This window comes from Enoplosus armatus, chromosome 5 (assembly GCF_043641665.1).
Source record: "Enoplosus armatus isolate fEnoArm2 chromosome 5, fEnoArm2.hap1, whole genome shotgun sequence".
Lineage (NCBI taxonomy): Eukaryota > Metazoa > Chordata > Actinopteri > Centrarchiformes > Enoplosidae > Enoplosus > Enoplosus armatus.
Window position 1 is genome coordinate 24,725,888 of NC_092184.1, and position 25,167 is coordinate 24,751,054.

A 25,167-nucleotide genomic window follows, 5' to 3' on the forward strand; every position below is an offset into this window, starting at 1 on the left:
TGGCACACATTGCACCCCACTGCCCTCAGCATCAGAACATTAGATGCCTGTCAGAGGACCCCGGATCGGTCCTCCGGTAACAGGTAATAGGCGTAGTGGAGGAGCGGCCGTGTGGGTCAGCAGCTCTGCAGGTCTATGTTTAGTCCTGGTGGGCGTTAAGAGAGACGGAGGGAGAGTGGAGACGCTTGAGCTCCAACCTGCCTGGAGACAAGAGGAGGTCGCTTACAAATAGGCCACAAACAACAGACCTTTCTTTCTCGCCTCACGCCCTCTCCGAATGGGACACTGTGATTGAACTTGCATGAACAGAGCATGTCAAAGCCTATTTTTAGAAACGTTGCATATGGCTGCGTGGACTTGGAGGTCGCAGTGAGCCTGCAGCTAGGCCACTACACAGTATGGGGCCATGAAATGCGGTTCTGGTGTCCTGCAAACGTTGTCAGACTGCGTGTGAAACATTTTCCTCACATGTGCTTTTGCTGCCATAATCGGACGGCCGTATTACTGCATGGCTGCACAGCACCATGCATAAAGCCTGCGGGCAGTTTGGGTCCAACACGACCTTTTCTCCCTCCGACTGTTAGATTGTTCTCGACAGGAGACGCAAAATGCATCTATATCTCACATTCCTCTCTTTTATTATTATTATTATTATCATCTCTCAGCTTGATAACCTGGCTGCCATCAACTCTGCTGTTTTCCCTTTCAGACCTGTTGAAATGTGCAGCCTCTTCTTCGTTGGTCATTATGTCAGCTGATGTATAGATGAGGAGAAATGCAATCTTTAGTTGACATCTCGCTTCTATTATGTGTGCACCGTTGACTCCTCCCTCCTCTATGTGGCATGCAAGGTGACACCAGCCAATCACATCTCATTCCGCTTCTACCTAGCGGGGGGAAAACAGCGCGAGGAGGCGGAAACTCCATCGGGCTGTATATAAGCGGTGAAAGCGTGGCGTTTTTGTATCAGTGACACCCTCCAATGATTCGCTGCCTGACCAGGCGACTGCGAGAGCGCACACGGGGAGCGCACAAGAAACCTGAGATCCGTGCTGGTTTGTGGCGTGGACTTGGCCAACAGTGACCGAGAGGGGAAACCCCAGGCCGCCGGGACACAAACCCATGCTGCCGGAACGCTGTCCGGCCGCTGTGGTGCTGAACCGCAGGACGCGACCCTTCAACCGGTGACGTGGAGCTGAGACTCATCCAAGAAACGCAAGACTGAAACTTCTAAAAAATAAAAACAACAAAGCTGCACAAACATTATATGTTACATATATGGATTTGAAGCAAGTCAGAAACAGAAGAGATTGAAAGCGCGGAGCAGAAGTGATGGCTGGACGTCCCCCCGCCCTCGGCGTCACTCCGGCGGTCTGAGCACAGCAGCGCGCTGCCGCTTCGCACCGGAACCCAGCGGAGCCTCCGTAGATGAGGAGAGTGACAGAGGCTTTCGATCAGTGAGGTACGCTCTTGCACGAGGAAATTAGGGAACGAAATATTGATAGATTGCTCTCCTAAGAGGCTCTACATGCTGCTGCGAAAATGGGCTGTATCAGCTCCAAAGCGCCAGTTGGTAAGAGTTGTTTTTAATCTGCTCTCATAAAAGCACGCTGGAGGAAGCCTGAATATTTTTTTCGCATTTGTTTTGCTGCAGCCTCTCGCGGGTGCAGCAGAGGCTGGCGGTGGATTGGGGGGCTTGTAGCGCGCAGCATGCTGTGCCCGAGATGTGCGACATATGACAGCGCTGCTGAGTCATATGCGCACGAATAAGGAGCCTTTACATGTAACACGATCTTTAGATGACCTGTGAACTGTTTCTGACATTACAGGCTGTTAGAGGTTAAATGCTGTGTCTGCGTGCAGGGGGTGCATTTTAGTGGGGTGGCGGGGAAGAGCTCGAGGGGCTGGTATCTGCTGCCTAAACATCGCGATGCCACGAGAGTTGCAAGAAGCTTTTTGGTGAGCACGCCAGTCAGAGGCGGAGGAGACGGAGGTGCTCTTGACACCATTGAGGGACGCGCTGTTAAACGGCTTTTATGTCTGTTAGGAGAAGACTGACCCAGACACGATGGTTCTGACCGCGCTGACCCAGTTTAGTTGCAAGGTAGGACACCGTCTTTGCTCGTACCCTCACGCGCTCGACCGAACACAATCTTCGGCTTTGTAACTGGTTATTTCTCAGAATGTCGGGTTCGTCTCTTCTTGGTGTAAAAGTGAAACACATAGGTTAGTTCGCAGGTCGCGGATGCCCACATTTAAACGGACCCCATCAACGCTTCTATGCGCACACATGCGGCAATAGATCATGATGCTTGTTGCCAAGAAACGAGCTCCCTGTTGCCGCCGCATCCATCTGCTCTCGTGATTGTTTACACCTTTGCTGTTCGTGTCTCCCAGCCGCTCCGCCGAGGGCCCCGTCCTCTATGTGCCACCCCGACCTCTGAGTCCGACGCGTGTGTCCCCCAAGATTACCCCCCCCATCCTGTTATTTGACCGGGTCTCCTCTGTAGCCTCCATAAATCAAACCTGCCCCATCCATCCATCCATCCATCCATCCTTCCACCTCTCTCACACAAACAGACGTGGTGTTTTTTTTCCTTCTGGTGACGTAAATGTTACATGCAACCTTTCACACTGTGGTTTATCCGTCACATCCACGCTCACAGACCCCCCCCCCCCCCCCCCCGCCTCTAATTGGTTGTGTAATCTGTCGCTTCAGTCACTTGATGATTATGGCGCCTCGTCCGCGTCTCCTTGTCTCGGAGTGCGTAAGGACATGCCCCAGCCCCCATAAACCCCACATGGAGCCCCCGCGTCCCTGCACATTTATCACGAGCGTAACATACAGTAGGTCAGTAGCAGCCACCTGTTTGACTCTCACATTTAGCCTGCATATCTGTGACATCACACTGCTGCTGGTCTTGACCTAATTGTGTTGATTCGCTCATAAGTCTCTCAGAGAGAGAGAGAGAGAGAGAGAGAGAGATGCACGGCCGAGGTCTCCCTGTCTGCAGTTTCCACGACAACGGGAACTACAGAGAGAGAAGGAGTGTTTGTGTGCGTGAGAGAGAGACCTATAAGTGAAATAAATAAATAAATAAAAGAATAAAAATGAAGACTGCAGCTCTCGTTTGCTTTGAGGGAAGCGGACACACGTCGTAGAAAGATCACAGTCGGGGGAAGGAGATGAATTAAGACACAAAAAGACATCGAAGGAATGAACAGATCAGCCACAGATGGAGGGTGACCTGCAGGGCCCCACAGGTTTCAGTCCGGTTCTCCCCTCAGTTTGATCGAGCCCATTATGGCTGTATGTGTTTCATTCACAGAGTCTCGTCCATTTATTCCGTTCCGTCGTGATTTATAGCTCGTGTCACTTAAAGTGCATCCTCGGCTGGGCTCAGGGTCACTGCTGCAAAACCATTTCTACAATGCAAAACAGTTCTGCTGAAGTGCGTGTTTAAAATCTGTTCGGCTGCTGTGTGTCGCAGTAAAGGGCAATAAACCCGCCCAACACCCCCACCGACCGAGGGGAGCGCGCTGTGGCGACACGTGCGAAATGTGAACATTTTCTGACAATTAGTTGCTGACGTGTCACCATCATGTCCCTCTGGGGTTCAGGCAAACAGAAACAGAGAGGGGGGGGGGGCTCAAATGACCGTCACATTCTGGACATCCATCTGATGCTACACAAAACTCGTGCGCATCTTTCACTCCTTCTAACAATACTTTCATTGACCGAGGTGGCCTAGATTCACCGATACAATACACCCCGGGCATCTGATCTCATCACACCCAATTAAACGGCGCATATTGAATTCTGCTGGTGGGCAACTTGAGCTTGACGCGCTAAACGGCAGGTCTTTGACCGGGGGGTGAGTGATTGGTCTTGATATTGGACTCAATATTTGAGATGGGTGCTGGCGACTAATCGAGCGAGTCCTCCTTTTCACAGACAGTAACTAGAAACGCGTCCCTGCAGTGGAGGGCTGGAAAGAGGAGCCAGGCACTGACATTTAGAGGCCTACCTCTTAATCTCGTTTCGCAAATCTGATTTGAAGAGTGGCGAGCACGCGCAGGATTGCTCGTGTGTGTGTGTGTGTGTGTGCAGGGGGAGCTTCAGTATGTGGCGGGTGGGAGCTGTCCAGGTGCTGAAATGTTGTAAGTACGCGACGCTTCATCCACAGGAGCAGGATCACAAGCACCTTTGGTCCATCATGGTCCACGAGGCAGATGTTAGAAAGGTTAAACTCACGTAGTCGAGCGAATAGCCCCACATCTGTAGGCAGTTTTGTGACAGACAGGCGGTTGCTTAGTGACATTTGCGCGCCATGTGGCACCTCTGCTCGGCCGTGCTGATGACGTGACCTGTTCACGTCAGAGAATGTGTATTAAACAACAGGGAGGTAAAAAAAAAGAAATGTGTATTAACGCCATCACAGGCGTGTCCCTGATTCTGTGCTTTGAATGTCTCGCACTGCTTCTGTCCCTCCGACAAAGCAGAGACCAACTTCATAAAATATCAAACAGGCTTGGGCTGCAGCTGCCAGGGCCTCACCTGCATGACATGGCATGGCTTTAAAGTGCATGGAAGTAGGCCTCCACGCCCGCACCCCCCCATGTTATCTCACTACAAGTAGTCTTTACAGAGTAGGCTGCAATAAAGGGCTCTGTGAGAACACTTAGACTTGTACCATGCATCATAAAAAGAAGGGTGCTCCAGTAGCTTCTATTGTATAATGATTACAAACACTTTGCATGGTACAAGCCTAAAGACGCCTTTTAAGTTCTATAGCACCCCGTAATGAAACACATCGGCTACACCCTGATGGTGCTGTAATCAACAAAACTAAAAGGAACAATATTCTATTGAAATATTTTGAGTTCTTTCTTCAGAGACAACTCTTGATTTTCTTTTTGCTTCACAGTTGCCCTCAAACACCCATCTTGTTTTGTATGTTTGTGCGGTTTGTATCTTTTTACAAGCCATTTAGGAATTGGGGGGGGGGGGGGGGTTACCTATTTCTATATCTCATGTAGGTGTTTGAATGTGGTTTTCTTCGGGGGGGAAACTGCAGTGAGATACGGCCACATTACATTCCCTTGTATGGTCATCATCACCCCTCAGTGGATGCCCTGGGGGCCGCGTGGAGGCATGGGTTGGCATGGCGACTGCAACTTTGACGTTTGAAGGCAACACGTAAGGATTAGCCAAATCCTTAAAAACTCATAGTTTGTAGTTCTTGCTCCAGTAGGCCTGATTAAAAAAAAAAAAAAAAAAAAACAATATTATGAACAATAGCGTTTTATCGCCACATTGAAGTGGAAGCATTGTTGTCATAATATTGGCTTATTTGTTTCTTTTGGAGCGAGAACATGGTGTGGAGTTGTTCCTTTGCTGTAACCTTCACGTGGCTCTCTTCCTCCTGACAGTGGCGGTCGACGGTTCGTTGCGCGTGGACTGGAGCGCCGCAAGCTCCTTGTCTGACCTCGCGCTTTTGGGGAGCACGCGGACCTGCTTGGCGCGCAGACTGATTCTGACAGCACCTTTGGGCGCACTGGACTTCAGCGAGGTGCTCTTAACACTCTTTTTTTGAAAGTTTATTTCAGCTTGGTCTGGTTTTGCAACGTAGCCTGGCAGAATTAGCTAGCTAGCTTAGGCTACTAGAAGCTCGGAAAGAGTTGGAAATTTTTTTAATTTTTTAATTTTTTCGAAAAGTGGCATCGCCATTTCTGACGATGAAAGGGTTAACTTTATTGTTTATTAAAGAACAGTCAAGTTGTTCTTTATCCGTCAGGTGTTGCTGTTGTGATCCTTGAATATACAGTAAAGGTTAATAAAAGGACAGAACATAACTTTACTTTTATGATGATAGTAAACAGGCTTAACTTAAAGGGGACCTCATCTCCAGCTCTATGTTTTCATTTTGTGATTCCACTAGAGTGGCTTTGCAAAAGTCCTGATTCTCAGTTCACCTTCTGTCTGAAACGAGCCGTTTGAGCTCCTGTCTCTTTAAGGCCCGCCTCCGTAAAAGCCCATTTTCTTCTGATTGGCCGGCCAAGTTCCGGAAGTCTTTGGAAGAATTTCCAAAGGCAAACTGTAAACCTATCGTTACTAAGCAGCGTTGACATAAACGTAAACATCTGGTCCGTGCCTGGAGCAGACATATCATATAAGGACATGAAAAAACTGAAACGGAGCGTTCAGAGCCGTCTGAAGCCGGAGCTTTAAGCTCACTGATATTACTTTTACATACGTTTACCTCATTATCTGGCAACTTTGGCAACGTTTAGTTTGAATAGCCGACACTGTAACACTGGCAGAAAATAAGGAAAAGCATAATAGGTTCCTCTTCAACAATCGCCTATTGTGGAACAGATAGCAATCTATTGATTTAGAAATGCGCACTATTATTATTATTATCATGATGATGATGATGTTAAATGATTAGTGTTGACGTTTTAGTCGGTCACATAGCTGATAATAAGGCCTTTTTACTGTTAGATGTTAAAGTGAGCCTGGAGTATTGATTCATCCCAACAGGCTAACTGTGATGAACCAAGTACTGCAGACATTTGCAGTCGTTGTTACACAAGTTATGGGCTGCAAGCAGCCTCGTGTATCATAACCCGGTCAGGCACCTAGCAGGTACGCCTAATCAAAGATGGCAGTCTCTCAGTAATTCGCCACATGAAGCAGAAAATGATTTTCTCAACCCTTCCTGGTTAAATAATTACCTTATTAATAAGGCCATCCAAATCTTTAATGCGTGTTTTCAACCCTGAGTTCTTTCTCCATTTTAGTTCTCATTAATGTTAACCAGTTGGTTTCTAATTATTTGCCAGCCATTCAGCGTAATTAGCAATTCATTTTTAATTTGGGATTTTAAATGGAATCTCAGTGACACGGAGTGTAACGCTGCTCGCCTCTGGATAAAATGTAACCCGAGATCTCTTCTCCTCAACAGCTGGCTGATCGCACTGTCAGACCATGTGTGCATGGCCGGAGCAGCTCAGCTGTGAGATGCGACATTTGTAGTGGCCCCCTTGAATGTTTACTATTATTATTATTATTATTATTTGAGTTCAAAAGCCTAGAGAAATCACTTTTCACTTTCCACCGGTTGCACCGCAGCTTCTGGCCAGTTAATTGTCGGGTTTCACACGACATAGACAGGTGGACTGACAGGATAGCCAGGATAGATATTAGGTAAGACAAGAGGGCCCTTTGGTAAGGGTGGTGGCTCTACAAAGAACCATCGTAACCCCCCAAGAAGCCCCCAAAACATTTAATGCTACAGTTAATAGTTTTAAGTATTCGTATCTATAAATTCTGGACATTAACGCAAAGTACTGCCGTTTTTAAACTGAGGCTGTGGAGCTGAAGTTAGTGGGATGCTTAAAATTAGCTCTGAGATGATGATGATGATGATGATGATGGTAATGAGGATGATGAATCCACCTTGCCTCTTTTATCCATCAGTGCGCACCATCTGGGTGTGAATCTGATGTGTCGCAATGAGCCAGCCAGGCGACGATTAGCAGCGTCTAAGTGATCCATTATGAAATGCAGCCTCTCGCTCTTCGGAGGGGGCAGACCTGTTATCGAATGCCGGGCACAGTGAGGGACAGGTTGGCTGGATTGCTGATCCTATCACACCTCTTTTACAGAGGACCCCCCCCCCCAAAAAAAGAGACACACATTAGCTATATTCTGTATCAGGAAATAACGTGTTGCTGGAGTAGTATAAATTAAAATGTTCAAATAGATATTTCGCACTTTTCTGCTCCATATTTAATGCAACCAAAGAGATTTCATTTGGCTTTGATGATGCAAATGCATAATCTGTGACGGCCGTGTTGGCTGTGGCGTCTGCAGGACATGAAAGCAGGAAGGCGCACGCGAGACTCATTCATTTGGCTGTCGGTTGGTGTTCTGAGGGCGTGACATCATCATCATCATCAGCGAGGCAGCCATACCGGGAGGAATTGTGCCATGGCGACCAGTTGCCATAGAAATGTTCCCATTGTGGAAAAGTTGAGAGAGAGAGAGAGAGAGCGAGAGAGAGAGAGAGAGAGGTACAGTCGGGCAGAAACGTGGCATGTCGAAGGAGAAGAAGGATGTTCAGGTTATTTTCCACCAGGGAAGCAGATGTCACGCCAGTCTGTTCCTCTGAAACCATTCATGACTTGTCTTCTCATATAAGTTTGTATGATGACTTCGGTGTATGCCTGTGTGTGTGTGTGTGTGTGTGTGTGTGTGTGTGTGTGTGTGTGTGTATGGCAGCACCTCTGTGTGTCGCAGTTGACATTTGTTAAATAAGGAAAAGGGTATTTGACTCAATCCGCCAGTACGACGGCACAAATTAGATTTCTGTTGTGCTGTAACCTTAATTATCCCAAATAATAGAGCAACACAAATGCGGCTTAGCCACTTAGGAAACCTGCGGTGTTGATGTGACGATGTGTACAATAACAAAAGAGGTTTGCTGGAGCACTAACGTTTATTTTTCAGGCTCAATGGCGCCTCGTTACTGATTTAACTAAGCATGAAAAGCCATGTTGGGTTACAAATCCCTAAAATCCTTGAAGTGTGTGTGTGTGTGTGTGTGTGTGTGTGTGTGTGTGTGTGTGTGTGTCAGCCTGCTCGCAGCTCCTAACATGCGCGTTGTGTCGAAGACTCGGCTGTGTTTTCCTCTGCGCCGTCTCCGGACCGCATCGGTCCACCTGCACTGACTCATGAGTTAACCAGTGATTTAAAAGCCAACCTGAGCACCGTCATGGCAGCCTCTCTGCTGTCTGAGTTCACCAGACCATGAAGAGTTATGACCTCTCGACATTATGTGTGTGCTTGTACTGTTATTCTTATGAGGGCTAAATGTCTTGACTAAAGACAAGAATCTTCCCTGAGGTGTGACGATAAGTGTGCTGCTGTGGGACAACAAGCTTTGGATTTAATTGTTATGATGTTCGGGGTCGTGTGTGCGTGCTGCATGCCGTTGGACTGCGTAGTGGAAACACTAAGTGAAGCGCTCGGTCTGTTGTGAGTGCTGCTCATGTCTTCCTCTGTGCTCGCTCTGCTGTTCAGTAGGGCAGTGGGGGAGCAGAGGGGGGGGGGGGGGAGCAGAGCCGGCAGCCAACGGTGCTGTTGAAGGCTGGACCCAGTTTGTAAAAGCTCGCGCTGATATATTTGTCTTAAATTAGACCATTTGTGTGACAAGTTGTCTTTCCAAATGTTATTCTTGTCGGGGTAGAAACGTCTCTGAAACAACATTCATATCATCACGGGATGCTCCGCTGGAAGAAATAGTAATGAAATGAAGTTTAGGGGCAGCAGGGCGAGACGGTTGAGTTTTTGAGTTGGATGTCCCCGAGGATGTGTAAAATCCTCCCACACCACACTGAAATGATTTCTCTGGGCAACTATTTGAAAACAAATAAAACATATTCAGCTGTGGGTGGACGAAGTTAACTGTCTGACGTCTGATTTTTAATTTAAAGACCAACACAATTTTTCTTTCTAACCCTCCTCGAGGGTTTGTGTCACATTATCTCCAGATTATCCTCCCTCTGATCTGTGAGCTGCTCTGCGGCACAAGAGGATTATAACGCCTCGCGGCTGCAGCCGCTGATACCATCGCCAGCTCGGGATCCCCCTTCGCTCTCGCAGGGCCCGTGTGACGGATCGCTCCGTTTGTTTGTTATTAGGAAGGTATTTGGTTGCTATTAAGTGGAATTGGCAGGACAAGGTCCGATGCTTCTGGTGTGTTTTCTAATTCACTGAAAATCAGATGTGGTCTGTATTGAGTGGTGACTAATAATTAATGAAAGGAAGGAAAATAGGAAGATTTAACTTCAAAACAATCCAAACACTTCCGTTTACTGACGGTTCAGAGTGTTTTTCTCTAAAGGAACGCAGGTGAAACTGGATCTTCAGTCACCACGGGGCTGGACGCGATCTGTACCTGTTGAGATACACTTGTCTGCCTAAAACTCTCATCAGATTGCTCAGTCAGCCAAGTGTGTTGACCCATATTGAGTAACAACATGGCAGCGTCAGCTCGGTATGTGGCCTTTGCTGTTGACGTGCCCGTTTCCCACGTGAGTACAGGTGGGGATATAAAAAGAGTTAGCAGACAAAGGAACTTGTCAACACCTGATACTCCCTCTGTGGTTTGACTTTACAGAGCAGACAGATTTGATGGAGGACAGACCAGGACGGTGAGGGTGGGGGGGGGGGGGGGTCCATCTTTTGTCTACTGTCTGGTTCTGTTAATGCACTGCGGAGAAATGAGCTATCGAGGTGTCTGGACACAGAGATACAGCAAAATACTTTGACCCAGTTTGAGAAGAGTCGGCTCCGTTACCGAACAAACTATTAGCCGCCAGTTTAATATGTGGCCGCAGCAAGCTACACTATCACTGGCTTGTTGTTTCTGCTCTTCTACCTGAAATTATACGCAAATCAGATGTGTTTGAAAAGACAATTAGCTGAACAGACGTTAGGTCATAATCATATGTAACCTTAAAGGAATTGTTCAGCTTTGGGACAATAAGACTCCTGGAAGTCATTGCACCCAGCCAAGAAATAGTCTGGCACGTAATCCCCCCCTTAAACCACAACTCCTCGTTTTCACACTTTTGTTCTTACGGATCAAAAATGTTTATCCGTGACATGAGAGAGGTGTTGTTTTCATCTAACCCGTCATCAAACTGTCGTTTTAATATTCTACGTAGCATGCTTAGCTTACGCGATTTAAACCTATTTATGAGTAGCTGCTGAAATAATCATTGATCAGCACAAGTCGTACGTTGTTGGCATGCAGCTTGTGATTAAAAACACTGACTGGTGTGTAAAGAGAAAATTCTTCCCTTTCCAAGGCCTTGGAAGACACCGAAGTAGCTGAAGCACACATGAAAAGACAACACAGGGGTTTTCTTGTGAGTCATAGCAGGATGTATTCAGACGCTGGCTCGCATTCGTGCTGAGCTACTGAACCAGTTTTCCCCTGAGTCACACTTGTTTTTCTTGTCGTTTCAGGTGAATGTTGATGACACCGTTGAAATGTTACCAAAATCAAGAAGAGCGCTCACCATTCAAGAGATTGCTGCGTTAGCGCGATCCTCCCTGCATGGTGAGTACAACATTTAACGCACAGACGTTCATGAGCGCTGCTGATATTCAAACACATGTATTTGTACATATAGAAGTTATGCTGTTCCATAACCCAGAGCTTTCTCCTCGTAGGTATTTCCCAGGTAGTGAAGGACCATGTGACGAAGCCTACAGCCATGGCTCAGGGCAGAGTGGCCCACCTGATAGAGTGGAAAGGCTGGTGTAAGCCTATAGACACCCCAGCTGCCCTGGAATCAGACTTCAACTCTTACTCCGACCTCACTGAGGGAGAGCAGGAGGCGCGCTTCGCTGCCGGTAAGACTTCTGTCTGTTTGTGCGACTTTATTAAATAAATATTACAGGGAAACACATTTTGCTCCGCTCAAAGTTCAAGCTGAATGCAAACAGGCCAGCTGACAGCAAATACACCGAAGAGATGATGACACACGACGAGGGCAAGAGGGCTTATGAAAATGTACGAAACGATGATGAAAGATCGCAGAGGAGATCGTAATTAAACGAAAAGCACGATTTTTAATTACAATCACTTAAACCATGTTGCAGGTACTGATATAATTAAAAAAGAATATTCCCAGCAAGCATATAACAAAAATGGATCATTTAGCTTCAAACTAATGAACTGAAAAATCATATTAACGCAGCTTTAGAAATAGTTTAGAACTGATATCAGAAAGAAAACTTTCAGTTTTAGCCCATTTAAACCTGCTGTTAACATGCACTTTGGATATTTTATCTGGAAACTGAAGAATGCATGTTGCGTGCTCACAGAACGCGTTGCAATTACAAATACAAAATCTATTAAAAAGGAAACAGCAGAGGAGTTATACAACTGTTCTCACGGGCTCAGGAGCACTCCTCACGACAAATGAACCGACCTTGACGTGTGAAATAGGTGGACTGTCCCTTTAAGAAAAAAAGTTGAAAGGTCACCGAACTCCAAGTCTTCCAGCTATCTCAGAGAGCTTTGGACGAGCCGCTCCGAGGCAAAGGCAGAACAAGTAGCAGCAAGCAGGATGTGAATGCACAGTGATCCAGATGTGATGATCCAGATGTAGTCCACATGTGAATACCAGGTGTGAATGGGGTGTTTGGACCCGTCTGTCTTTCACTCACCTCATGTTTTACTTCTCTGTCATTCCCTCTGTTCGTTACAACCGTCCTCCTATTCTCACTGTCCCCTGTTTTAATGTTCCTCTCTGCCCTCTGTCTCTTCACCCCCCCCCCCCCCCCCCCACCAGCTCTCCCTCCTGTCTCCCTGCAATGCAGACTCTCAAGGTTAATTTGCACAGTCAGGTTTTGCTCCTGGCGAGTGCCACCGTGACTGAGCGATTTTCCTCTGTGTGCCTCCTCTGTCCTCCTTTTATATCTGACTGTTTACGTGACTTCTCGTCTCTTCTCACGCCCCCCCCCCCACCCCACATCTTTGTGATCCACTATCACAATAAAGGGTCCGATTCAGTATTCTGTGGTTAGGTTAGGGGTTTTATGTGCAACTGTAATGATCATTCAAACTGATTCGTTAAAATGACAAAGTAAAAAGCACTTTTTTGAATCATTTCATATATTCTTTCTTTATTGAGCCTCACTTGGTTGTAAATGACACGTGAAACAGGGTCCAATCAGCACGGTTGTTCCATTCAATAAGCGTAAGTTGACTGGCGGTTGGGGTGGGGTGGGTCGGGGAGTCATCACCACACATTATGCTTCTCCTTGTCTCTTCAGCTTACATCATCAGTGTGCTGCCAGTTGTGCTGACTCCGACTCTCTCGGTGACGGTGTTACTGTGAGTGGCTGGACACGCGGCGTGAATGTCAGCGAGCACGTTGGTACATAAAGTGAGCGCGTGCAAACGTGTGAAGTGAGTGTTTTGGTGTGTCTGCAAGCTTGTTACAGTGGAACACAATGGTGTGTGTGTGTGTGTGTGTAGGAGGCATCCTGAGAATTGAAAATGCAGGTGGGGTTGTCCTATTGATAGACACACACATTCTTTGAAGGTAATCCTGCAGTGTCTCTCTGTAGTGCATTAAACTGGCTGCAAGCCTTGACCGACACAGAGAGGCTTATGTCACTGTGTGTGTGTGTGTGTGTGTGTGTGTGTGTGTGTGTGTGTGTGTGTGTGTGTGAATGAGGCAGAGTGTGAGTGAGAGAATGTGTTGAAAGTGCATGTGTGAAGTGTGTGTATGTGTGGCGGTCTTCCAGTTCCTGGTGCTCTGTGGTGCAGCAGAGGTGCATGTGGTCTGACCGGTGCGGCTCACCACGTTCACACCATCTCAGCAGCAAATAAGCCCGTTGGAAAATCTAAAATGGGAAGTTGGCGTTAGGTGTTGGAAAAAAAAAAAGTGTTTGCTACAAGTAACAGCACCATGTAACAATGCAGCAGAGTGTGTGAAGACACCACGTCAACCTGCATCAGTTTTTCTTAAAGTGGCCGTAATCAATATTCTTCATTATCGGTGGATCACATGACTGTATAATCCGACCCTGCAGCTCCCCTCAGCTCTGCGGAGCGTTTTAACATCTTTCGGCTCATTGCTTTGTTTTTACAGCCCGCAACTTTACTGTTGTGGTTCCGTCTCGCTGCAGCAGGCAGCTGTCTTCAGCCAAACAAGCTTCTATAAACCCACCGCACACGACCGGCTCAGCAGCAAACTGACAGATAAAGTTAGCGGCTAGCTGGTAAGCAGAGTGGAGTCATGAGTTCCCACTGCCCCAAACAGGCAATAACAAAAATAATGCAGGTTTAAAGTGAGCATCAAAAGGAAGATGGTGTGTAAATATATCTCCACAAGAGTTACTGTCTTCTAACAAACCGCATATTTATTTAGAAAAATAAAAGAGCTGACAAGTAAAACTGCAAACCACTGTAGCACTGTAGCATATCCAAAAACAAAGTTATGCCGTCTTAGTCGTAGTAGAAATGCAGCACGGGAAAGTTTGTGATTTAAGGTGCAGATTACAGTTTGCCTTACAGACATCTTTTCCTGTGAGACATTTAACCATTTCATTTTAATATTACAGTATTTCTCAATTGTTTACAGGCATTTTCTGAGAGCACACCTCATATTCTCAGAACTCTACACACACACACACACTCACGAAAGGTAAAACTCAAAACTAAATGAATCTCCTGCGAAAACAAAAACATACTGCATACAACAGTATGTGTAAACTGTTCTACATACAGAACAAATATAATACTGTTATATACTGTAATGTACAATATCGGTGTGCAGCACTACAACACTGTAATGAGAGTAGATTTCTTACCTATTCTCATTATGGAAAGTCCGTACAATTGGTGCTACTGTGAACCTGCTCAGGTTTGGTTGTAATGTGTCAATCTGCAGCAGTGAGAGTTGAGACGTCAATAGATGCTGTTATGTAAAATAAATCAGGAGTCAGTCAGCATGTGTGTCTAGCTTTAGGCGTACGCTATCTCTTTATCACTATTTTTGTGTGGTTTGTGGGTCAGTGTGGAAACTCTCCTTCTTCTCGAGCTAAAGGAATTAAAAAAAAAAAAGGCTTTCAAAGGAGAACTGAAGAGCATCCTGCACGTTTGCATTAGCCGGAGGAGATACTGTGTTTGTGAGGAGAGTTCAGGGCATGCAGCTACAGTGGAGGATGAATGAGAGCATCGATCTCTCTCCGTGGGAGAGACAGCGCATGAATACTGAGCATTGACCAGAGAGAGAGAGAGAGAGAGACAAAAAGAGAAGGTCTGTGGAGAGAGCGTCAGAGAGATAGCAATCAAAATGAGAAGTGAGGGACAAGGCTGAAAGGAAAGGCAGGAATCAGGAGGGCCAGGTGAGTCGATAGAGCGTTTTATTGAGAGAGACGATCGGAAGAAAAGGCGTGACGTGAAGGAGAGAGTGGACGAGTGGAACGGGGAGGAATACAAAACAGATGGATCGAGAGGAAGAGGACGAGCAGAGAGATACAGAGGAAAAGAGAGAGGGAGCTCTCTGATTGGCCAGCTCCTGATGATGATTGGAGGTGATTGGTCACTTGGACCTTGTGGCTTATTGGTTGTGGCACATGCTGAGTCACCTCAGTCAGGCACACACACACACACACACACACACACACATTGGTGGCCTTACATGTGTGTGATTGTGTTGTCATTAATTATTATGGAAGAGGAGGTTATCAAATATACGACGCAGTGTGAGAGTGTGAAAATCAGTGGATTTACATACACACGGACGCAGAGAGACAGGTAAATAATAATAATAATAATAATAATAATAAATAAATCTTATATACACCAGATTTTGAAATACTTCTGAGACCTACGACACACTGAACCAGCACCTATTTACCTTTAGAGAACAAAACGATGTTAGAGACGGCATTAGAGACTCTCAACACACAGAGGACGTCAGTGTGTGTTCAGTCATCTTTCATTCACCAGTTAATTCCAGTTGTTCCACTGTTTTTTTTTTGTTTTATTGATAAGCTGCCGAGAATGATTCGTCACACGGAGCGTCCTCCAGCCTTCCCTCCGTTGGCTTTTGATGTGAAAACCTCTCTTCGACTTTTATTGACAGTAGATTAACATCGATAGAGGAAGACGTCAGAACATAAACGGACAAAGAACGAGTTAATTCATCGGACAGTAGCAGAGCGGCGGCGGGAGGTGTGGAAATGTACATTATGCTGAATTTACCCTGAGAGACATCATGCTACAGGTGCTCCGCTCTGTTTGTTCATGCTGGCCATGACTAGAATACCAGCTTGTATGTTATAAAAACTCGACCTGATGTTATGTCATCATTATTTCAGTGGTAAATGTCAAGACCGATCACTGAAGGGTTTTTCTCCTGGCATTTCCAGTGACACACACAGGATCGTCTTCATGCTTCTTCCAACTTACTGCCTCCTGTCTCGTCCGCGCCGGCGGGAGTGCAACCTGCATAACAACGCCGCCAAACACTCAGCGACGGCCATCTTAAGTGCGCCGGCCGAGTGACCGCCGAAGAACACTGGCTGTAATGGGAACGCTGTCTCTGTCCAGTCCGACGCCAACGTGTGCACTTTGTTGCTCACGCTGGCCTGCCAATCAAAAACAGCTACATAACACGGAGACACACAATGGCCCGCTGCCTCCTTGTTACCATGCCAACCATGTATTTTGCGCGTGTACATTTACAGCTTATGTGTGTACGCTTGTGTGTGTTTGTGTGTGTGCAGGTGTGGCGGAGCAGTTCGCCATAGCGGAGGCTAAACTGAGGGCCTGGTCCTCTGTGGACGGCGACGAGTCTAACGATGACTCATATGACGAGGACTTTCTGCCTGCCAACGAGCCCACCACACAGAGCACAGGTACACACACACCTCTACACCACAATAGCCGTGGTAAAGCAAAATCACATTTATTGTCCTAATATCCCATCACACACCCTCTTCCTCATCCCTCTCTCTCTCTCTCTCTCTCTGTATCTTTCTTTGTCCCAGTGCCCTACTTTTCATCCTCTCCCAACCTTTTTTTTTTTTTTGTTCCTCGGCGCAATTTGATATCCCTCCTGCAAGTTTAATATCATTTCCTTTGCTGCAGAGACAGTGTCTGTGTGAGGATGGTGTGTGAGCGAGTTATAAATACACAGAGTGTATTTGGCCATGGCTGTGTGTGTGTGTGTGTGTGTGTGTGTGTGTGTGCGCAAGAGCTTTCATCTTGATTACACTGAACCACCAATAACCTGCACTGCAGCTAATAACGTTCAGCTCAGTGTTCAGCTATCTTCCTGTATTCATCTATGGCTTCTTTAGTTTAGTGAATGGAGCCTCACACACACACCAGCCTATATATGATATTAATCTCTCTGAAGATGATAATTCACTTCATCACATCACGTTTTGCAGCTACTTTCTCAGCACTACTGTAATCAAATTGTTTAGTTTGTTACATATATATCTGCATTTTTACCCTTACTGTAATCCTACTTTTGGCACAATATCATATTGTGTGTATTTCAAATTTTATAACTTTATTAATTGCTTTCTTTTATCTCACAGTTTTCCACTGCTGTTATTTTTCACGCTCCTGTAATGCGGTGGATGATGTCCTTTTCATTCTTTTCATCTACGTGTATACAGTTTTTTGTGGTCACTAATACTTTAACATGCTAATCAGTTGCTAACTTTATCTGTTTGACAGAAATGAGTTTGGCTTCCTGTTGGAAAGGTACCCTGTGTAGTCCTTCATCCATTCAGGGCTTTTCAGCAAAACGCATTGTGTTGATTTTTGAGGCCGAACGTAACATACAAACCCACATTGTTTACATCTGTTTGCAAGCTAGCAGGATACAAGATACAAGACATTGCTCTGTAGCGCCACTAGTGGTCAAAAGCTCCCCACGGTACAAGGGTGAAAATGTAAATAACGACTAGAAATACTGGCTACGTACATTTCCTCCTAATGTTTGATGCCTGTGACTCCACAGGAAACATCACAGCTTCATCTCATGTTTCTTCTCGTACCTTCAGGACTTTATGCTCACAGTCTGTGTCATTCCCTCTAGATGTGCCATCATATCCTCCCTACTTGAAGGACCTGATCCACAGCCAGCTTTGCCAACACCTGGGCCTGCGAGGGCCCTGTTGCGAGGGTGGAGGAGGAGGAGGAGGAGGAGGAGGAGGAGGAGGAGGAGGAGAAGGAGGTGGCAGCGGAGAGCCCTCCCCCACGGCAGGCTCCCCGGACACCCTGTGCTCCAGCCTCTACAGCCTGGATGAGCACCACCCGCTGCTGCGGGACCTGGGCGGCCACCGCGGCACCCACTCCCACAGCAACGCCGCCGAGCTCGCCGCCAAGATCCTGTCGGCGCTGCAGGGAGGGGAGGAGCTGCTGCTGGCCCGGCTGCAGAGGGTGGGGCAGAGCGGGTCTGGCGGGGGGGACTGCGGCTTCCACAGCCTGGGCGGGGCGGGGCGGGGCATCAGGCCCTGCGGGGGTCAGGACTCTCCTTGCTACTCCATGTCTTACTCTGAGACGTACCTGTCACCCGGCGAGGATGACGACACCCCCTGCAAGGACTATGAGAGCACCGTGTGCCAGGTGGAGGCGGAGGCAAACGGAGCGGAGTACCCGCCCGACTTCGACCCACGCAGGAGGGTTTCCGACGTGGCCTCCTCTGGGGTCGTGTCTCTCGATGAGGAGGATGAAGAGGAGGAGGAGGAGAGGGCAGGAGAGCCCAACATCTCCCCTCAGTGTTGAATCCTTCTCGGAGGGTTTTCTTTTTCGTCCCCCTCTCCTCCATGGCGTCTGAAAAGTTTGAACCTCCGCGCATGTTGTTTTTTTCTTTCTCCTCTGACTGAAGCATAAATCATTCGTCTTTGCCTTACTCGCAGCATTTCAACTCCTCCTTTCCACCTCGCAGAAGCTTCGTCCCCATTCGATGAATCTCCTCGATTTTCTTTGAAGGCGTCCAAACAATCTTTTTTATCATGTTATGTGAAAACAGGAGTGCTGGAGCGGCTGCAGCCGTCCAGTTACTCGTGGGTATGACGCTCACAGTTTTCGGCTCCAGGTTCCTTCCCTGCGAAGTGACTCTAAAATTGGACGCCCCCCCGACCCAACAGGCAGACAGAGTGACTGAGTCCAAAACTCTGACTTATCTTTGCATGTGTTTTGCAAGTGCTGAAATCGATGGGCTGACCCAGTCTTGAGCACGGTTTGTAATCCCAGCTGTTCTGTATGACCCCCGCCCACCTCCCCCGGCGTCTCCCATGGGAGAGGGAGGGTCTGACACTGCATCCTGGGACCTGCCCTTACCTTCCCCCTCCTCCCTCCCTCCCTCCCCCTCTCCTCCTTTGCAAGAGACAAAATAGCATCCTTTTGGGCATGGCTTGCTGAGTATGCCAAAACTATTTAACCCTGTCACTACCAATTATGAGCAAATGCTGGAATGTCTTCAAAGTGACAGGACATAGTATGTATTTTAAAATAACAAAGTTTAAAAAAAGATTGGTCACAAATTATATGACAGAAATGATATGCTTTTATTGTACTAGTTTTCTATCACTCCAACATGTTGTTGTTCACATTATTCCAAACATCATTATGATGAACATCTGCCATAATGATCAACTATAGCTACTGGATATTTTGGGGTTCTGTGGATTCCTGCACGGAAGACACGAGAACTTCGGTTGTCTTAAAAAAAAAAACACACACAACAAATAGTGACAGAACGAACGTTCCCGAACGTTCCCGAGCGTTTCCTTCGGCGATGGGCGTTCGGCAGGAAGTGGCACAGCTGGAACAGACAGAAAAGTTTTTTTTCTGTGAAGAGACGAGTTGCATCGGAGATTTTCTATATTTTTGTATGCGTTGTCTTGCTTTGATCTCTTTGCCTATGCGGCGTGCCAGTGTATGTGGTTTTTTGCACGAAGCTAACGTGGCTGTAGATTTCTCCTTTTCTTTGTTATCACTGTGTGATATAGTTTAATGGGAAAAAAATACAAAACAACACTACAAATGTGAAAGAAAAAAGTTTTTATTTTATTTTTTATTTCAAAAGAGGATACTGTGATACGGTTTGTTATTGCCATACGTCATGATCCTCACGAAGAGCTCTTGTTTCTTTCTCTCCTCTCATACTGACTCCTGCAAAGCTTTGCCTTTTATTTTATACTTTCCCTTTTTTTTTCTATGACGTCTGCAAAATGGCATGTTTATGTGACACATGCAGAAACTCCCATCTCCATGGCGATGTGAGGAGCCCCGTTGAGGTTCTCCCAGAGGGACTGTCATTCATACAACTCAGGAAATCCCATTGGACCCGAGCATCAACGCATTCTGCCCGCACGCATAACACCACTCCTCCCTCATCCTCCTGTGTGTGTGTGTGTGTGTGTGTGTGTGTGTGTGTGTGTGTGTGTGTGTGTGTGTGTGTGAAAGCCTGGCTAGTTATTTTCTACAAATAATTGAAGCACAGATTTCGTCCTGCATCCTTCTTTAATGTTGTTTGACTGTTTAGAAAAGCCTCAATGTGCGAGTCCGTGTGTTTGACGTTTTGTGCAAATATATGTATGTGTGTGTGTGTGTGTGTGTGTGTGTGTGTGTGTGTGTGTGTGGCTATATTGTAAGATGTCAGCAAGCTCCTTAAGCTTGCACTGTATATCCATTCCAAAACCCCTCCAATGCAGCGATTCCCTTTAAAAGCAGTATCTGGTGTAGCTGAGCTCTCGTTGGAGGTTGAACTTTTAGTGGTGCTGGAGATTTTTAAACAAAAAAACAAAAAAAAAAAGGTATCATCACGTGACATCTGGAAATTATTTTGAAAATACAGAAGGGATGACATCGACTGACTTCTGAACTCACATGAAAATGAGTCCCACAGTCGGGAGAGTTGGAGAAGACAGCCACAACTCAGGGGGAACCATTGAAGCTGTGCCTTTCATTCGTCACCTTTGACCTCCCAAGTTGCACCATCATCATCGTCACATCCTCCATGCTGTCACTCAGGCCATAGCTTGGATTCCTTCCCCTCCTCCCGTTTTTTGAGATGAGCGCAGTGCAAAACGCTACTAAAATCAGTTGGACGGCGGCAGCAAACATCCTGTTGCGTCTCCCGGTGTGTGTTCTCCCGCTGCAGCTGGAGGTGACAGCGGGCGCATTTGCGTCATTGTCCTTTCGGTTGACATTAAAAGCCGGGCGATGCTGCCGAGGCGAGGTTGCGCTTTTGTCCTGGTGGTGACGAGAGCGCGCCATTGTTCATTCACTCCCCCCCACCACCTCTATTTATCAGCTCACTCTGTCCAACACAGTGCATTTGCTCCGTCTGTCTCTCCGAGTGTCCCCGTCCTCCCCCCGGACTGTGTGTGTGTGTGTGTGTGTGTGAGAGAGAGTAGACGGGCACCTTGGTGTGACGTGTTTTTCATTCACCCAGCTGTCTTGTTCTCTCACATGGACGTGTGTGTGTGTTTATTGTTATACTTCTGAGGACCATGACTTCATTCATTAGTCCCGTCTTTGACCTTTGACCCTAACCTCGTCCTAAATCTAATCTTAACCCTGAATCCAAGTCCCTTTTGTAGAAGTTGGCACTTTGGTGGATTCTCCTGATCTTTCTCTCCTTGTGAGAACATTTTGTCCTCATAAGAATAGAAACAGAAGAATTCCCGCTGACACACACACACACACACACACACACACACACACACACACACACACACAGACAGCCTGATGAATGTCTCCCCTCTCCATCCTTCTGTCTCAGTCCTGTCATTTCCTGCCCCCTCACCCTCCTCTCCTCTCCTCCCACCCCTCTTTGTCTCCGTCCTTTCCTCTTTGCCTCCACCCCCCCCCCCCCCCCCCCCCTCCCTCTGTCCCTCACAGGGGACTCATTACATAACCAAGAGGACGTCTGAGTGCTACCTATGCCGACAGGCAATTAGCCCACGATTATTAAACTGCCTGACGAACAGGAGATGCATATCTCCCTCCTGTCTGTCTTTTTTTTCACCCTTGTGTCTTTTTCCCCTTCACTCCATCTGCACCCTCCCTCCCTCCCCCCCCCCCTCACCGCCACAAGCTTTTTCTAAGTGACATCGTTTGAGGTTAGCTGTCCCAGAAAACTCCTAGCGTTTCTTTTGGAAAGCAACGGGTGATAAAGGGAAGTGTTTCTCGCTCACCTCTGATTCATATTTCGTAGCCCAATAACAGAAGAACACCCCACTGTCCTCGAGTCAGACAGATGTCTTCAGAGTGAAACATGTTTCTTTTTGGTGTGTGTGTGTGTCTCTGGGCAGTGTGTTATAGTTTGTTGCTTCAGGCGAGCGCTGACATTGGATACTTATCAGAGAGAAGTGCTCCAGATTGTGTGTGTGTGTGTGTGTGTGTGTGTGTGTGTGTGGCGGGAGAACCCAGCGCTATAAAAAGACATCAAAACATCTGTCGGACAGCGTCAAGGCAGAAGGGCGTATGAATATTCAGTTGGTGGCGGCGGCCCCGTCACCTTATATCCTACTTACCATTTTAGAACAAAGCTGAAGGGCCGGGGGGGCCACTCTCACCACACCACCGGCCCCCAGCCGTGAATATTAGGACAAAACCTGCGAACATAACGGAGAGAGGGGGGGGGGGGGGGTGAAAACTGCTGTACGAACCGAATATAGACAGTGTAATATTCACAGAGAGAGATGGTCTGTGTTTAACCCACATTAGCCTCCACCGTCTTAATTAATACGTCCCACAATCCTCGGGGGGGGGGCACACACACACACACACACACACACACACAAAATGAAGTTCAGAGAGTAAAGCCATACAACTCACCCAACAGAGACAAAGACGCTATAAACTAACAGGGTATGAGGAGAGTAGACCTGAAATGAATGTACTGTCCCATCCACATCCGAACATCAGCATCCGTCACACACACACACGCACACGCACACACACACACACACACACACACACACACACACTCAACCTCCTCCTCCCTCTGAAATCTCAATCCTCTTTTCTTTCTTTTTTTTTTTTCCCTTTTTAATACTTTTCTTCCTCTTTTGGCTGAATGTAATTATTTGAATATTGCCACCTTGGATTTGAAAAATGAATCTTTGTTTGCTGCATCTGATATTATTTCGAGTTAATAAAATATTGTTATTGTTCTTTGCAAAAAAAAAAAAAATGTCCGGTGTGATGTGATTATTTCTTTTTACGTTATATGAGCAAGAGTTAAAGATAGATGGGGAGGAGAAGTGTGGAGAGCTCCGTTAATCTCTCTGGAGTCCATGTAGTGTTTTATGGTTATGATTAGATAATGAACATTCACCTCTTTCAACACCATTTATTACTGGACATTCGCTGCGGTACACACCCCATAAAGCCTGCTGCAATTAGCTCCCTGACATGACATCATCATTAGTAAGTTATTACCAGTGCAAAGGACAGCAGTCAGAGACTCAGCACGGAGTCCAGCCGGTCTCGGTGATCCTACAGCAGCAGGTATTTCATTTTTCCATGACATCATGGGCCCCCAGGGAGCGCAGTAATCCATTTGGTGGGTCGGGAGAGGGAGGGGAGGAATATCAGAGCAGGATGTGTGATGGATTTCGAACAAAGGCTGGTATGTGTGATCATCAGGGTTTTGAATCCTCGGATCAGGTCTGGTTTGTTGGGAGTACAAATGAGGCGCTCCCCGATGAGGTTTCTAAAAATATGAAAATGAAAGGGAAAAAGTTCTACGCGACATGACGCAACAACCAAATAATGGTTGTTCACAGCTAGAAGCAAGAGAGGAGGGTCATGTCTTCAGGGGCAGGGAGGCCTCAATCAGACTGAGGCACCTGCAGCACGTGACCTTGATGTCCGGGGTTACCAGGATGTGCCATTACTCTCCGCAATGCAGCAAGTGTTGCTGGAATTTCTACCTTTAAGACCGCCTCTCTTTTCCATGTATGTGGCTAGCAGGTGAGATTGTGTCAGTAACTGCACTTTGACTTTGATACCTGGGTTTGATACCGGCATTTCAGATTATGTCAGGAAAGATTTCCTTTAATGATCTCAACACACGAAAATAACTTGTTGTGGTACATCATGCTCATAATAACCGGTTTATGTCGTTCATACCTTCCTGGAAAGGTGAACAAAATCAGATCACACACACACACGAAAAAAAGATGCCTCTTTTCTTTGTGGTGCAGATCTCATCTTGTCCCGGCTGTGGAAACAGGGTGGAACCACATCTGATCCCAGCTCAGTCCATGAAAACCATGAAAACATCAGATCTCTGTCACAGAGAAATCCTAATATCTGAAACTTAAGATGTCGCTGACTGTTTGAATCCAATATATCAATACAGGATATAGAGTTATGGTTGTTCACATGTTTCATATGTAGCAGTTTCATGTCAGTCGATCATTTTTACTTTACTTTTGAGACATTAGTGTAAGCAATCGTGAACTTTGCTAAAACAAGACTAGTGTACAGCTACACTAGCAGTTTCATGAGGCTGAACGTAGGCACAGCGGTGCTTTGAGCTAAATGCTAATGTCAACATGCTAATGCTCAAGACAATGCTAACATGTTAATATAACGTCATGTCGTTCAGACCATAACTACGAGAAACAGAGTCAGAATAAACGTTCATGTCAGCCTCCCTGTTGGTAACGACAAATTTTAACCATCTTGGGTTAAAGCGTGAACACTCCCAAGTCGGAATAACTAGAAGTTTTCCCGTTTCTCCCATTCTGCCAACATTGTGTGAATGCAGCATATTGTTCACCATCTTAGTTAGCATGCTAACGTATGCTAGTTAGTACGAAACACAAAGAACATCACAAGGCTCTCTAGTTTTGCAGGTATTTGTCCATAAACCAAAATACTGGACAAATAAAAGTTGACCGAATGATGCAAAACGTCTCGGCTATCCATGCAACAGTTGTTGAGATATTTCAGTCTGCACCGTGTGGCGTGGTGGACCGTCATTTAGAAGGAACTGGCATAGATCAATTCAAGTTTTTCCAGTGCAAACAGCTCCATTTCCAGAATTTCTGTCAGCTGCAACACCCTGAGCTAGCATTAAAATAAACATGGATATGAGACACAGCAGTTGGTGGTCTAGACCTCGGTGTTCATGGAGGATTTCGGCGATGATGGTTGATTTGACAATGATTCATTGATGCTCAAAAATGCTAAGTGGAGCTTCTCTGATGTTCTGCTACTTGTCTGCTCTTCTCTCCTTCTCCACGGTGCACCTCATGAAGATACATCATCCGTCAGAGGTCAGAAGAGATACTGCGTTGTGGGCTCTAGAGACCACCATGTGCCACCCAGAGACTAAAACTAATCCCGGTGGAGACTCTGGACCTCTGGCAGAGAGCTGAATCGATGAAGTCCTCCGCTGGAGACAGCTGAGTCTCTTTTCAGGTCATACTGTGTTTAAGGAACATTTCCTAAACTATGTTTTGAAAAAGCTTTTTTAAAATATGCTGCGGAAAATGTATTAATGCATAATATTTTATGCAAGGACAGACACAAGTGTTTCACCTCAGAGCACAAATTGGGACTGTCATGTTGATGTATGCTG

The 25,167-nt window shown here is 46.5% G+C and overlaps 1 protein-coding gene across 1 annotated transcript; it reads left to right on the forward strand.

Annotated features, from left to right (window-relative positions):
• The first annotated feature begins 2,068 nt into the window (after positions 1 to 2,068).
• fam131ab (family with sequence similarity 131 member Ab) lies at positions 2,069 to 18,344 on the forward strand. The gene is made up of 5 exons (XM_070906081.1): positions 2,069 to 2,104; positions 11,042 to 11,135; positions 11,249 to 11,431; positions 16,328 to 16,459; positions 17,656 to 18,344. Exons 1-5 carry the CDS (start codon positions 2,069 to 2,071, stop codon positions 18,342 to 18,344), a joined length of 1,134 nt encoding a protein of 377 aa, XP_070762182.1.
• Positions 18,345 to 25,167: the final 6,823 nt, after the last annotated feature.